The sequence below is a fragment of the Boleophthalmus pectinirostris genome, unplaced genomic scaffold (genome assembly GCF_026225935.1).
Source record: "Boleophthalmus pectinirostris isolate CB_2022bp ecotype Guang Dong unplaced genomic scaffold, ASM2622593v1 HiC_scaffold_15, whole genome shotgun sequence".
NCBI classification, from domain to species: domain Eukaryota; kingdom Metazoa; phylum Chordata; class Actinopteri; order Gobiiformes; family Gobiidae; genus Boleophthalmus; species Boleophthalmus pectinirostris.
The window spans coordinates 2,542,800-2,559,059 of record NW_026571070.1 but is presented as its reverse complement, the minus strand read 5'-3'; the positions used below and the strand labels follow the sequence as shown (position 1 = coordinate 2,559,059).

The following is a 16,260-nucleotide window of genomic DNA, read 5'->3' as shown; positions in this document are numbered from 1 at the left end:
GTTTGTTTTTGTTTTTCATTTGTACCAAAATAACTACAGGATGCTGCCGAATCCTACATGTGTCACTAATTTAAAATAAAAATAAATAAATAAATAAATAAAATAAATAAATAATAAAATTGGAGGAGGAAGTGCAGACTTAGATTTAGAATTTTATTAATCCACAAAGGAAATTATTTGGACACAGGAGTCACACATCACAAAATAATATAATAAAAAAGAGTGAAAATACAAATGTTAATAATAAATTCCAAATAAGTGTCAAAAAGAGCAAGAGACAGGTGTGAAATAAAACATGATTATGTAAATGTAAATGTACAAGTCAAAATAAAATAGAAAAATAAGTTATAATATTATACAAAATTTAGGACAAAATTCTCTACTGATAGATTTACAAAAAAAATTCAAATATTAATGTTTAAAATTGTCTTAAATGATAAAAAATATGACATTAAATTTGGAAAGATGTAGTGAGCTGCAGGTTCTTTTTTTATTTGTACAAAAATATCTACAGGATGTGTCACCAATTCAAAATAAAAATAATAAATACATAAATAAAACAAAATAAAAAAATAAAATTAGAGAGGAAAAATAAATGAATTTCAAAAATAAATTCTAAATAAATTAGCAAAAAGAGCAAGAGACACACGTCAAATAAAACATAATTATGTAACTGTAAATATACAAGTCAAAATAAAATAGAAAAATAAGTTATAAAATAGTTTACTGATCACAGACCAAATTTGGGACAAAATTCTCTAATGATAGATTTACAAAAAATTCTAATAATAATGTTTAAATTTATTATTTTTTTTTTAATATTTTGAATATTATTAAAATTATCAAAAAAAAAAAACATAAAAATTTGGATAGATGTAGTGAGCTGCAGGTTTTTAAAATTTGTGCCAAAATGAATCCTACATGTGTCACCAATTTAAAAATAGATAAATAAATAAATACAATAAAAATGAAATTGTAGAACGAAGTCTATCATTAAGAAGTTGCCGATACGATACAAACCTCGATACGGTGCACTTTCGATTCGATACGATTTAATACGATATATTTCAAATCGATTCGATACAGTTCAATAAAAATAAAGTCTAAATTATGTCCGTGATACTAAAAGTCTTTGTTAAATCACTTCTTCTTGTGCAAAGTTCAAATGAAACACAAACATTTTAATCGTCAAAACAGTGAAAATGTCAAACGTCAAATCATAAATGAGTTTTCTTCCTCTAAACAAACAACAAAACTGCAGCTGTAACAAAATAATTTAGTAAAATAAACCAAAACTTCAGAAGGTCAATGAGAAGAAAATGGTTTCAAAGCTCGATTTTGACATAACACGTCTTTTTTCTTTGAACTCTGACCCCTGACGTTGGCCTTTCCCCGTGTGTCCAGGGCTGTACCAGATGTCTGCGCCCGAGTCGGCTCCTCTGGGCACCGCGGTGGGCAGGATCTGGGCGAGGGACCGGGACGTGGGGGTGAACGCCCACATGAGCTACTCCATCGTGGACGGAGACGGAAGAGACACGTTCGACATCAGCACCGACCCCAGCAAGGCGTTCGGGATCATCACGGTCAAGAGGGTACGCACGAAAACCGGGAACTTATGTACCGTATTTTCTGGAGTATAAGTCACAGCCAAAAAATGCAAAATGAAGAAGAAAGAAACATATATTCGGGTCTTTCTGAATCCCGACAGGATGGTTTCGGTGTCGCTGAAGTCCAGACTTTGTCCGTCCATCCAGTGACTTCAGGAAAGTTTCATGGTGCATCCTCCCGGTGTCACAAGTTTCTCTCTCCTCTGGTTTAGACCTCATTTAGTCCTGGCTTAGTCCTGGTTTAGACCTGCTTCAGTCCCAGTTTAGACCTGGTTTAGACCCTGTTTAGACCTGGTTTAGACCTTGTTTAATCCTGGTTTAATCCTGGTTTAGTCCCAGTTTAGACTTGGTTTAGTCCAGTTTTAGTCCTGGTTTAGTCTTGGCTTAGTCCTGGTTTAGACCTGGTTTAGACCTGGTTTAATCCTGGTTTACATCTGTTTTAGACGTGTTTTAGTCCTGGTTTAGTCCTGGTTTAGACCTGATTTAGACCTGGTTTAGGCCTGTCTTAGTCCTGGGTTAGTCCTGGTTTAGTCCTGGCTTGGTCCTGGTTTAGACTTGGTTTAGTCCTTAGTTAGTCCTGGTTTAGTCTTAGTTTAGTTTAGTTTAGAAGTCACATCAGAAACACCCAAACCATGAAAAAAAGTGCCACTTGTAGTCCGAAAAATACGGTAATTTTACCTTAAACGGCACACGAGGGAAGTCAGGTGATACAGCAGGAGTTCTTCGTTAAATAAAGGAGATTTAACGAGTTTTCCATGTAAACCTCAATTCAGAATTATTATTTCCATGTAAACTCGAAAGAAAATATTTGAATTCCGAAGTATTTCATTCAGAATAATTAATTCAGAATTAAAAAACATCATGTAAACGTGGCCACTTTGAACTGAATTTGATGAGGAAACAACATTTTTCTTGTAACTTGGTTTAAATCTCATCAGTCACTTTGTTTAAGACGTAAAAATGTGCACGAACCAACCAAATTTTGTGGAGATGTTGCATTGAATGTTCCACAATACGGCATTACACTTATTTATCTCTACGGAGACGGTAGGTGACGCTACAGGACCGAGTTACGTGTCAGATCTGCGGCGATGGTACGAATACGAGTTTTTAGGTCAATAACAACCTGTGTTTTTGAGTAAATACAAGATGGAGACCAGAAAAGTTACACAGTGCATCTTTAAGAACGAACTGAGTCTAAAGTGAACGTGTTTTGTTGTGTTTTCGTTTCGTTCTTTCAGCCGCTGGACTTCGAGTCGAAGCGCAGTTACACTCTGAAGGTGCAGGGGGCCAACACAGAGCGGGGCCCCGGGCACAGCGGCGCTCTTTTTACGGACGTCACCATCGTTCACGTGAGCGTGGAGGACGTGGACGAGCCGCCGGTGTTCCAGCTCAGCTCGTACGTCCTGGAGCTGCCCGAGGACGCGGAGATCGGGACTGTGATCCAGAGCATACAGGCCCGAGACCCCGACGCTGCCAACAACACGGTCAGGTGAGCAGAGGGGCGGGAAACTACAAGTATGGAGGTCAGAGAGTGTTAAAACTACAAGTATGGAGGTCAGACAGTGTTAAAACTACAAGTATGGAGGTCAGACAGTGTTAAAACTACAAGTATGGAGGTCAGAAAGAGCCAGAACTACAAGTGTGGAGGTCAGAAAGAGTTAAAACTACAAGTATGGCAGTCAGAGAGGGTCAGAACTACAAGTATGGAGGTTAGAGAGTGTTAGAATTACAAGTGTGTAGGTCAGAGAGAGTCAGAACTACAAGTATGGAGGATAGGAAGGTCAGAACTACAATTATGGAGGTCAAGGAGGGTCAGAACTACAAATATGGCGATCACAAAGAGTCAGAACTACAAGTGTGGAGGTCAGAAAGGGTCAGAACTACAAGTATGAAGGTCAGGGAGGGTCAGAACTACAAGTATGGAGGTCAGGACTGTAAAGGCCAGAGACACAGATGCAGCCAACAATACAGTCAGGTTAGCAGAGAGGAAGAACTACAAGTATGGAGGTCAAAGAGTGTTAAAACTACAAGTATGGAGGTCAGGGAGAGTCAGAACTACAAATATGGAGGTCAGTGAAGGTAAAAAATCTAAGTACAATAGCTTTAGAGGAGATAAACTACAAGTAAGGAGGTAAAACGTGGTGATCAGAAATGGTCAAAATAAAAGTTATCTACACAACTACTGTTATGAAAACTCAAAACTACAACTATTGTCACATGTGTGTGTGTGTGTGTGTGTGTCATGGTTCAGTCTCAGATTTTTTTTTAGATTTTTTAACACAATTTTAATTAGGTAGATTTTTTCAATATTGTAGTCTTTATTTTTACCAGCAGAGGGCAGTAGAGTGACATGACTTCACAGCAGCAGCTCATCCAACCACAACACTTCAATCAACTGTTTATTGTTTACTTTAACAAAATAACAGTCCGCTCATTTAAACTCACAACTCCTGGATTTCAGTGGAGCAGATGTGGATCCTGCTCCACCGTCCTTCATACTTGTAGTTCTGACTTTCCCTGACCTCCATACTTGTAGTTTTAACACTCCCTGTCCTTCATACTTGTAGTTCTGACTCTTTTTGACCTTCATACTTGTAGTTCTGACACTTTCTGACCTTCATACTTGTAGTTCTGACTCTTTTTGACCTTCATACTTGTAGTTTTGACCATTTCAGACCTCCATATTTGTAGTTCTGACTCTTTTTGACCTCCATACTTGTAGTTCTGACTCTATCTAACCTTCATACTTGTAGTTCTGACTCTTTCTGACCTTCATACTTGTAGTTCTGACTCTCCCTGACCTCCATACTTGTAGTTCTGACTCTTTTTGACCTTCATACTTGTACTTTTGACTCTTTCTGACCTTCACACTTGTAGTTCTAACTCTTTCTGACCTTCATACTTGTAGTTCTGACTCTTTCTGACCTCCATACTTGTAGTTCTGACTCTTTCTGACCTTCATACTTGTAGTTCTGACTCTTTCTGACCTCAATACTTGTAGTTCTGACCCTCCCAGCCCTCCATATTTGTAGTTCTGACACTCCCAGACCACCATACTTGTAGTTCTGACCCTCCCTGACCATCATACTTGTAGTTCTGACTCTTTCTGACCTCCATACTTATAGTTCTGACCCTCCCTGACCTCTATACTTGTAGTTCTGACTCTTTCTAACCTTCATACTTGTAGTTCTGACTCTTTCTAACCTTCATACTTGTAGTTCTGACTCTCCCTGACCTCCATATTTGTAGTTCTCACCCTCCCTGACCATCATATTTGTAGTTCTGACTCTTTCTGGCCTCCATACTTGTAGTTCTGACCCTCCCTGACCTTTATACTTGTAGTTCTGACTCTTTCTAACCTCCATACTTGTAGTTCTGACTCTTTCTGACCTCCATACTTGTAGTTCTGACTCTTTCTGACCTCCATACTTGTAGTTCTGACTCTTTCTGACCTCCATACTTGTAGTTCTGACTCTTTCTGACCTTCATACTTGTAGTTCTGACTCTTTCTGACCTTCATACTTGTAGTTCTGACTTTTTCTGACCTTCATACTTGCAGTCCTTCGTTTACTTTAACAAAATAACAATCCGCTCATTTAAACTCACAACTCCTGGATTTGAAATGAGCAGATGTGGATCCTGCTCATCTCCAGCTCCTCGTTAGTTTCTCCGTTAGTTTCTCCGTCAGCCGCAGATGTGTCAGGGCTCAAACGGGGTCATTAATCACGAGAGGATTAAGTCATGGCTCAGGCCCCGAGGAACCGGAGCTACAGGAGCCCGGAGGAGACAGAAAGTCTAATGAGTTAAAGCCATATTCAATCAGAAATTTGACTGAGAAATGTTAATGAGTTTGAGTGTTACAGGAACTCAGGTGAGACACAAAACCAGACCAGAAAATACTCAAAAGAAAGATCTAACTACTGTAAAAGCAAGACTGAACTAGGACTAAACCAGGACTAAACCAGGTCTATCTCAGGACTGAAACAGGTCTAAACCAGAAATGAATCTATCAAAGTACGTCTAAACTGAATCGGGACTAATTCAAGACTTAACCAGGATTAAACCTGATCTCACTTACAAACTCACTTCTAAACCAGGTCTAAACCAGGTCTAAACACTTCTAAACCAGGTCTAAACCAGGTCTAAACTCACTTTTAAATCAGGTCTAAACTCACTTCTAAACCAGGTCTAAACCAGGACTAAACCAGAACAAACCAGAACCAAGACCAAACCAGGTCTAAACCAGGTCTAAACTAGGAATAAATTAGGACTGCAACCGGACTAAACCAGGACTAACCAGGACTTAACCAGGACTAAACCAGGACAAAACCAAGACTAAACCAGGACTGAACCAAATGTAAACCAGGACTAAACCAGGACTGCATCAGGATTAAATCAGGACTTGACCAAATCAAGTTCAAACCAGGACTAACACGGGACTTAACTAGGACTGAACCGTGTCTGTGTAATGACTAAACAAGATCTAAACCAAGACTAAATCAGGATTAAACCAGGACGACACCAGGGCTTGACCAAACCAATTTGAAACCAGGACTGAACCAGGACTAAACTAAGTCCAAATCAAGTCCTAAGGTATAAAACAGAACTAAACCAGAAATACCAGTCCTAAACCAGGTCTAAACCAGGTCTAAACCAGGTCTAAACCAGGTCCTAACAAAACAGGTTGAAACCAGGACTTAAAGTGGTGCGTAAAATCTTAAATAATAAAATAAATACAAATTAAAATTTTAAGCTCCTGACACCGTTTTAAAACGCCTCATGTCGACAAAGTGAAAGTGTGTCATCCTGTTTCACAAAGTCCACAGGGTCTGAGTGTGTTTCAGGGAGATAAGAGGCGTCTGAGCTGAGCCTGTCGCCCCTCAGCCAGAAGGTTGTGGGTCAGATTCCTCCTCACACACTCAGACTTTGTAAAAAATTAAATTAAATATAGGAAAAATATTTTTTTTTTAATGTAAAAAAAGAAAAACAAGGATGATATAATGATTATCTGTTACATAAGTGTAAGTTGTTGTACAGTTGTAGGGAGTATTATCTGTTTTGTTGTACAGTTGTAGGGAGTATTATCTGTTACATAAGGGTGAGTTGTTGTACAGTTGTAGGGAGTATTATCTGTTACATATAGGTGAGTTGTTGCACAGTTGTAGGGAGTATTATCTGATTTGTTGTACAGTTGTAGGGAGTATTATCTGTTAGTTGCACAGTCGTAGGGAGTATTATCTGTTACATAAGAGTGAGTTGTTGCACAGTTGTAGGGAATATTATGGTAATTGTAGGGAGTATTATGGTAGTTGTAGGGAGTATTATAGTATGAGTGTAGTCCTGTATCTGTCACAGTTGCATTTACTTCATGTTTGTGTATTTTGTGTGTTTTACGTGTACTTTCGTGTACTCAGGTACTCCATAGACAAAGGCAGTGACCTGGAGAAGTTCTTCTACATCGACCTGACCACAGGAGCCCTGATGACCGTGAGAGCCCTGGACCGGGAGAAGGTCGAATGGCACAACATCACCGTGCTCGCCATGGAGATGAGTACGTGTACATAAAGTCTCAGTACTCTACTTTCGATAGCGTCGATAAACTACAAGTATGGAGGTCTGGGAGGGTCAGAACTACAAATATGGTGGGCAGAGAGGGTCAGAACTACAAGTATGGAGGTCTGGGAGAGTCAGAACTACAAATATGGAGGTCTAGGAGGGTCAGAACTACAAGTATGGAGGTCTGGGAGGGTCAGAACTACAAATATGGTAGGCAGAAAGGGTCAGAACTACAAGTATGGAGGTCTAGGAGGGTCAGAACTACAAGTATGGAGGTCTAGGAGGGTCAGACCTACAAGTATGGAGGTCTGGAAGGGTCAGAACTATAAATATGGTGGGCAGAGAGGGTCAGAACTACAAGTATGGAGGTCTGGGAAGGTCAGAACTACAAATATGGTGGGCAGGGAGGGTCAGAACTACAAGTATGGAGGGCTAGGAGGGTCAGAACTACAAATATGGTGGGCAAAAAGGGTCAGAACTACAAATATGGTGGGCAGAGAGGGTCAGAACTACAAGTATGGAGGTCTGGAAGGGTCAGAACTACAAATATGGTGGGCAGAGAGGTTCAGAATTACAAGTATGGAGGTCTGGGATGGTCAGAACTACAAGTATGGAGGTCTGGAAGGGTCAGAACTACAAATATGGTGGGCAGGGAGGGTCAGAACTACAAGTATGGAGGTCTAGGAGGGTCAGAACTACAAATATGGTAGGTAGAAAGGGTCAGAACTACAAGTATGGAGGTCTGGGAGAGTCAGAACTACAAATATGAAGGTCTGGGAGGAACTCAAACTACAATAACGTCAGAGAAGATAAACTACAATTATGGAGATCAGAAATTGTGGAAGCTAGAGATCCAGACGCAGCCAGTAAATAATAAATTTTAATGATGAACAAAAGTTAAATTACAGCTTTGAATAAGTACTTTTAATTACATGTGGTTAAAATTAAATTGGCATCTCGAAAATTGTAAAAATAAACGTTCTTCGCCAGGAACTTCTGGTCTCATAGTCCCATGTTCCCTCCTCGGTAACGTTTGCTTGGCGTTGAAAGTGTGTGTTTTAAAAGTGAGTCCAAGGTTAAATGTTATCGCTCGATACTCTGGGGTCTAATTAATATTCATATTCTAATTAAATCAAAGTACTTTCAGTGCGAGGTGGATTTTCGCTCGAGTAACTTTGCCGCTCTCAGCAGATGGTCTCACAGTGGACGCAGATGCTCACAGCAAAAAGACCAAACGGTTTAACAGTGACCAAAATAACTTTCTGTTTTATGTAACGTTTTTAAAGATAAACATATAATTTTTTTTTTTGTTTATTTGCTTAGATAATTTCAGTCAACAGTGAAAAAATAAATGTCAGAAAGCTAATTTTTTAACCTTTTCTCGAAGAAGGTGCAGCACTTGGGTTCGAGTATGATTCGTTCTTTTGAATTTTAATTAAGAATGAAAAATAATAAAATGGGAAAACAGTTTGTTATTTTATTTTTCCGTTTTAGTGTCAGGTGAGTCCTTCTCGCAGCAGAATTTCCAGGGCAAATAAAACAGAGAGAAAAAAACATCAAAATTAAAACAGGCACAATGGTCCATGTACCTGTTTGTTCTTTTGAATTTCAATTAAGAACGAAAAAAATAAAATGGGAAAACAGTTTATTATTTATTTCAATATTCCACTTTAGTGTAAAAAAAAAAAAAAAAAGATTTCGACCTCTATTTCCAATATTTTATTTAAAGTTTATTAAAAAAAAAAAAAAAAAAAAAAAAAACTGATTTCAACCTCTGTTTACAATATTTAATTTAAAGTTTATTAAAAAACAATAATAATAAAAAAAAGATTTCGACCTCTATTTCCAATATTTAATTTAAAGTTTATAAAAAATAAATAAATAAATAAAAAGATTTCGACCTCTGTTTACAATATTTAATTTAAAGTTTATAAAAAAAATTTAAAAAGATTTTGACTTCTATTTCCAATATTTAATTTAAAGTTTATTTAAAAAAAAAAAAAAAAAAAACAGATTTCAACCTCTATTTCCAATATTTAATTTAAATTAAAAAAATAAAAATAAAAGATTTCGACCTCTATTTCCAATATTTAATTTAAAGTTTATTATAATAACACAAAATAAATTACACCAATCAGAAAACAGTCTCAGTGCCTATTTTATTCTCTCTGGTTTATTTGCCCCGGAAATTCTGCTGCTAGAGAATAAAATATCAAAATTAAAAACAGGCACCAAGGCTGTTCGAAGGTCGAAATCTGATTTTTGTTTGACACAAAAACAGAAAAATGAAATAACAAACTGTTTTCCATTTTTATTTTAAAAGAATGAATGGCACACAACATTTGTTTGACTCCATGTTGTTGTTGTTTTTTGTTTTTTTTGTTTTTTTTATTTCACTATCTCCATGGAGACAAGTGGCTCACATCACCCGGCCAAGTTACAGGTCAGATCTGTGGAGACGTGGACCTGCTTAAACAACAATAATGCATCTTTTTGCGGCAGTTTTGAGAAATAAAAACACTCGTAATTGCCTGAATACATGATATATTTGTTTAATTAATGCCATAGTGCTGAACATTAAAAGCAAAACAACAAAATCAGAAACGCTTCTAGAGTTTCCGTTAAAAAAATACTCCCAGAAGTGTAATTTTTTTCATCCTAAAGCACCTTTTCGTGGGCCGCAGGTTCGACCTCTGTGTGATCAATGAAGTGAACGCGCCGTTAGTGAAGCTAATTAAGCCTGAGTTTAATTATTACGTGGCTGGAGAAGGTCTGAGCTAATGGACCAGTGGCAAAGGAAAGGAAAGAGGAAAGGAAAAAGGAGAAGGAGGGAGGAAGGAGGGAGGACAAAGAGTAAGGACCCTAACACTGAGCCCTGAGGGACACCACCAGCCTTTTTCTATGTGTTTGTTCTTGGCCTGTTTTCCTTTTTAACTTCTAACTTTTGAGATCTAACTGAATTTTTAGAGAGTTTTTATGTTGGTCTTGTTAAAGTCCATGTTCCTTTTTTCTACCATTTTCAGTCAGACTTTTGAACAAGCATGAAAAGACGGAAAAAGAAGAAGAAATATATGAACCGCTTTTAAGTACCAACCCTCTTTTTTTCATGTTTTATCTTTTATTTCTTTTAATCTATGGTTTGAATTACACTTAATACGCCAGATTTAGACTTCGACTTGGGCAAATTTTATTTTTATTTGGTCACAAGTGATTCACAAATCACAAAATAATATAATAATGAAGAGAAAAAACATAAATGGTATAAAAATAAAAAATAAATCTAAGTAAGTAGCAAAAATAGCAAAAGACAGGTGTCAAATAAGGTTTAATTATATAAATGTAAATGTACAAGTAATATTAAAATAGAAATATAATCAAAGGGTGAGGGTGAGTTGTTGTCCAGTTGTAGGGAGTATTATAATATGAATGTTCTGAACCAGGACTAAACCAGAAATGAATCAGTCAAAGTACGTCTAAACCAAATCAGGACTAATTCAAGACTTAATCAGGATTAAACGTGATCTTACTCACAAGAAAACAGAGCGGACTAAACCAGGTCTAAACTACGTCTAAAGTAGGACTAAATCCGGACTAAACGAGGTCTAAACCAATGTCTAAACTAGGACTAAACCAAGTCTAAACCAATGTATAAACTAGGACTAAACCAGGACTAAACCAGGTCTACACCAATGTCTAAACTAGGACTAAACCAGAACTAAACCAAGTCTAAATCAGGATTAAACCAGGTCTAAACCAATATGTAAAGTAGGACTAAACCAGGGCTAAACCAGGACTTGACCAATGTCTAGACTAGGACTAACTCCGGACTAAACCAGGTCTAAGCCAGTGTCTAAACCAAATCTAAATTAGGACTTGACCAAACCAAGGACCAGGACTAACACAGGACTTAACTAGGACTGAACCAGGTCTGTATCAGGACTAAACCAAGTCCAAACCAGTCCTAATAAGACCTAAACCAAGTCTAAATCAGAACTAAACCAGGTCTAAACCAGGTCTAAACAGGTTGAAACCAGGACTTAAAGTGGTGTGTAAAATCTTAAATAATAAAATAAATACAAATTAAAATTTCAAGCTCCTGACACCGTTTTAAAACGCCTCATGTCGACAAAGTGAAAGTGTGTCATCCTGTTTCACAAAGTCCACAGGGTCTGAGCTCCGAGTCCTGAAGCTCTGAGAAAGTGGAAGCTGAATTTCACAGATTTTGCTCTGAAATGAAAGGAGATTTGAAGCGTGTGATGTTTCTCAGAGTTGGTTTGTGTCCTGGTCCTGTGTGCAGATAACCCGTCTCAGATCTCCAGCGTCCCTGTGGCCATCAGGCTCCTGGACGTGAACGACAACCCTCCCAGTTTAAGCCACTACCTGGAGACCTTCATGTGCGACAACGCCAAGGCCGGACAGGTACGAGAGAAGACAAACTGTTTTATATTAATGTTCAAAATTCGCTTTATTGTCAATTTCTCCACATGTAACAGACATACAGAGAAATCAAAATTACATTTCTCTCTGTCCCATGTCTAGACAAAACATTAAAGTACAAGACAAGACAACATGTACGTGCACAGACACAACAAATAACATCATCTCTAACCACTACAGTAAACAAAGATAAATGAAGCAAGAAAATTAAGCAAAAAACGCCAGTTCGAGTCACATCAAATCATCAGGAGCAGTAATAAAAGACAGTTTCTTATGTGGGTCTAGTGCAAATGGTAAATAGTTCTTATTATTTATATAGAGTATCTTTGACGCGGTAAAACTAAATCAGAGTTCTTCAAGGTTTTTCAGACCAGGGACCTCCAAACTGATGTAGCTCTGGAGCAGGGATCCCCGACTATGTACATGTGACATACAGTTGTGTTTTATATTAAATTGGGTCTAGTGTTGAGTATAAACAGCTGCTCTGTTATTGTACGTTCAATACGAGGGGGGTTTTCCATCGAAGTTGCTTACAAAGTCCAGGTTTAATCTAATTCCAGCTCCAGTTTAAGCCTCAAGTCGTTCCATGACAGAAATAATCCTAAATCTGATCAAAGCCAATTCAGATCTGAAGTTTCAGCTGCTCTTTGTGCTCGCGGTGACACAGTGACAAGACAGAAGAGTCAAACTCAACATCACAGAGGCCAGAATTAAAAACTGGGACTAAGACGAGCGCCAAACTAAATATTTATTGAAAATTTTCATCAGCATCTGTATGTTTTCTCTTCTTTTGAGATCTGTAATGTTAAACCTTTTCTTATTAAAATAAATGTTTAATAATAGTTTTGATTAAACATTGAATCCAGAACAAACAGAATATAAAATAACAGCATTTTAAATAAATAATGTGTTTATCTGTGTGCAGCGGCAACTCTAATACAGATTTGATATGATCTCATGGGCCAAAAATAATTATATTGTGGGCCAAATTTGGCCCCTGGGCCTGAGTTTGACATGTCTGCTCTAAGAAAACCAGAGCAACGGAGCAATACCATCACAAAAACTGGGCTCAAAGGATGAGGCAGCCCCTCCCTGGTCTGCACATTTTTTGATATTGAATTTAATTAACATTTTAATTACATTTAATGGTAATAAATATAAATAAAACAAACATGAGTAACTTCATCACTCAGACTGTTTCTAGAATTAAAATTAAAAATCGATTTGTGCACTTCCAATGATCATTACATTAGTTTTGTTGAGTGTGTGACTAATGTGTCGTCGTCGTTGTTTCCTTTAAGTTTTGTTCTTTCTTCTCTTGATCGTTGTGGATAAATTGTTCATGTTAGAATGTTTCTCCTTTGTGGAGTTTGTTGGTTGAAGATTTGGTGATGGAGCAGATTTATGAAACTGCTGGAGACACACATTTACACACACATTTACACACACATTTACACACACATTTTGACACAGAAAAACATTTATCGGGAGTCAAACAGCCCTGGGTGGAGCTGCTGTTGTAAAATGTTGTGTTTTTGTTTGTTTTTTTCAGCTGATCCAGTCAGTGACGGCTCTGGACCCGGACGAGCCACAGGGAGGACATCGATTCTACTACAGTCTGTCTCCACAGGGTCAAACTAACCCCAACTTCACCCTGCGCGACAATCAAGGTATCAATACAACCTATCAATATAACTTATCAATACATCTTATCTTTAAAGTCTAAATGTTTATGTCCAGTCACAGTTCAGTCAGACTTTTAAACTGGAGCTTTATAATTGACAAAACTGATGAAGTCTGAAATACAGATTAATGACCCTTTAAAAAACGTGCCTGTGTTTAAAAAAGCCAGAACTAACAACAGCTACTTTTACTCGAGTAATTTACTTAAAGATAAATTGTTCAACTTTTCTAGGCTGTTCCACGGCAGAGATCAAACCTACAGCAACTGGAGCAGAGGATGATTTTAGATGACGCAGAGGATTCATTTTAAATCATTTCTCCTCGTCTTTTTCAGATAACTCGGCGTGGATTTTGACGCGGCGTAGCGGTTGGGCTCTCAGGGACCAGACGGCGTTCTTTTTGCCCATCTCGGTCAGGGACGGGGAGGAGCCGGCTCAGACCAGCACCACCACTCTGACCATCCGCGTGTGCAGCTGCGACCACCAGGGGGAGGTGCTGTCCTGTAACGCAGAGGCCTACACGCTGCCCGCCAACCTGAGCCGCGGCGCGCTCATCGCCATCCTCGCCTGCATATTCGTACTGCTCAGTAAGACAATTTTAACACAACTAAACAACTCTGAAACTGAACAAACTCTTCACAATTTAAAGGTACATTGTGTAACTTTTCTGGTGGCGGGTCCATTAAACAGCTCTACTTTACGTTTATTCAATTACAGGTGGTTTTTCAGCTCAAAAACACCTCGAAAAACCAAACATTCTGACTGCGTGAGGTCGCCTCTCCACAGATCTGACCTGTAACTTGGACTGATTTGATGACCATGAAGATAAAATGGTTTAATGCCATACTGCGAAACATTTCAGACAAAGCAATAACATCTCCATCCACCAGAAAAGTTACACAATCCACCTTTAACATAATTACGAAGCAATGAGTTTCTGTTCCCTCAGAGAACCAGGGTTACGTAACCTGGATGATTTACAAAAGTTGATGTTCGCCGTTTATATGACGCGAGCCGAAGCTTTTTAGTTTTGCTTTCTAACCTTGGACCGTCGCCTTGTTTATGTTTTCAAATCCATCCGTACGTCTCCTGCTGATCCATCAGTCCACTCAGAGAAAAGAAAAAACAAAACAAAACAGTTTTAATATCGCAGCGTATCAACGGGCTCTAAGCACAACAGTGTCTCAAAGATAATAATCCCATTTAGTAAAAGCATAAAATATAAGACAAATGTTTCCTTTTTGGTCCTTCCTGCCCATCACCTTCACCTTTCACTATTTTTCAATTCCGTTGGAAAGAGAAACAGTTTGAACAGAGGTTTGAGTCACACACATCTGATTCACTTTTGCTGTTATGGTTCACAAACTTCCGAAGCCCGTTTCTCGAGCTGTTTTCCGCTGTTTGGATCCAACAACCACATAATTACCATGTCCGAATCAAAACTAAAATATGACAATATCAGAACCAGAAACAAAAGTGATATGGTTCAAAAGACTTGAAAAGATCGACTTAGACAATAGACACGTCCCACTGGGAAAACAAACATGGAGGTTTGATGCTCACTTTTTCGGAAAATCCTTCCCAGTGTGAATTGCACATTGACCGGAAGTTTGAAATTCAGGATGGATGTTTTCTAAAACACAATCACTAAAGTTGTTTCCAAACTTTTTTCATCAAGGGCCACATATCTAAACAGAGATGAAGCAGAGGACTGATCGAGGGCCGTAGACTGGAGCTCAATACAGTGAATAAATGAAATATGTGCATTTTAACACATTAGAAAGAACCGTCTTTATTCACACTAAGATCCTTAAAATCACACACTAAATATTAAATATTAGTTTATCAAGGTAGATTTTCAGAAAGCTTGCAGTAAAAAAAATATTTTTATTTGATACAAGGTAATTTGGGCCAATTCACCTGGAAGTCTGAGGGCCAAGAAAAAATTGTCTGAGGGCTGCATTTGGCCCCCGGGCCATAGTTTGGACATGCCTGTTTTAAACTAACCTCTCACGTCTCTTTGTCTTCTCAGTCCTGATCCTCCTGATGTTGTCTCTGCGCTCTCAACGTAAGAAGCCGTACCTCATGGACCAAGAGGAGAACGTCCACGAAAACATCGTCCGCTACGACGACGAGGGCGGCGGCGAAGAAGACACCGAGGCCTTCGACATCGCCGCCATGTGGAACCCGAGGGAAGTGCACCCTCACGCCAAACTGCGCCAGGACATGCTCCCGGAGATCCAGAGCCTGTCCCGCTACGTCCCCCAGGCCCGCGTCGTCGGCCCCACCTCCTCTCCCGACGGGAACGTGCACGGATACGTCCTGGCGAAGCTGATCGAGGCGGACGTGGACCCGTGCGCGCCGCCGTACGACTCTCTGCAGACTTACGCGTACGAAGGCGAGGGCTCGGTGGCGGAGTCGCTGAGCTCGCTGCAGTCCGGGGTGTCGAACGCGGATCACGAGTACGACTACCTGAACGACTGGGGGCCGCGGTTTAAAAAGCTGGCGGAGATGTACGGCGTGTTGGAGACGCAAAGCAGCTCCCCCGTGTGGTAGGAGGAGGAACTGACGCCTTCTGTAGCAGCGGCACAAGACCGGCGTAAAACAATGCAACAAAAGAGGTTACGCAAAACAAATCGGAGTCTGTTAGAAAGCCATAACGTTGGAAAAACTTAAAATCTGGAAGTTCAGTCAGCGGTTTCAGTTCACCGCGATGAAACGATGTCAGTGTAAATGCGACAGAGCGTTGCACAGGAAGATACAACAGATCCAAGCTGAGGTTCTATGGAAATAACGCCATTTTTGTCTGATTAGGAACAAAAGGAGATGCTGAAAATGCAACTGGGAAATATATTTACATGTACTTCATATTGGAGACAGCGCCCTCTTGTGGCAAAAGGAGGAAATATTGTTTTTAAAGGTTCTGTATTATGTAGAATTTACTTTTATTTCTGGTGGAGCGTACATCACCTGCC

At 39.0% G+C, this 16,260-nt stretch overlaps 1 protein-coding gene across 1 annotated transcript in view; it reads left to right on the top strand.

Annotated features, from left to right (window-relative positions):
• LOC110162705 (cadherin-20-like) overlaps positions 1–15,841 on the top strand; it is a 31,315-nt gene extending 15,474 nt beyond the window's left edge. Inside the window, exons 5-11 of the mRNA XM_055151221.1 lie at positions 1,405–1,592; positions 2,849–3,099; positions 7,025–7,161; positions 11,464–11,585; positions 13,156–13,273; positions 13,621–13,872; positions 15,318–15,841. Coding sequence (XP_055007196.1) covers positions 1,405–1,592; positions 2,849–3,099; positions 7,025–7,161; positions 11,464–11,585; positions 13,156–13,273; positions 13,621–13,872; positions 15,318–15,841 — 1,592 coding nt within the window. The remainder of the gene's footprint in view (positions 1–1,404; positions 1,593–2,848; positions 3,100–7,024; positions 7,162–11,463; positions 11,586–13,155; positions 13,274–13,620; positions 13,873–15,317) is intronic.
• Positions 15,842–16,260: the final 419 nt, after the last annotated feature.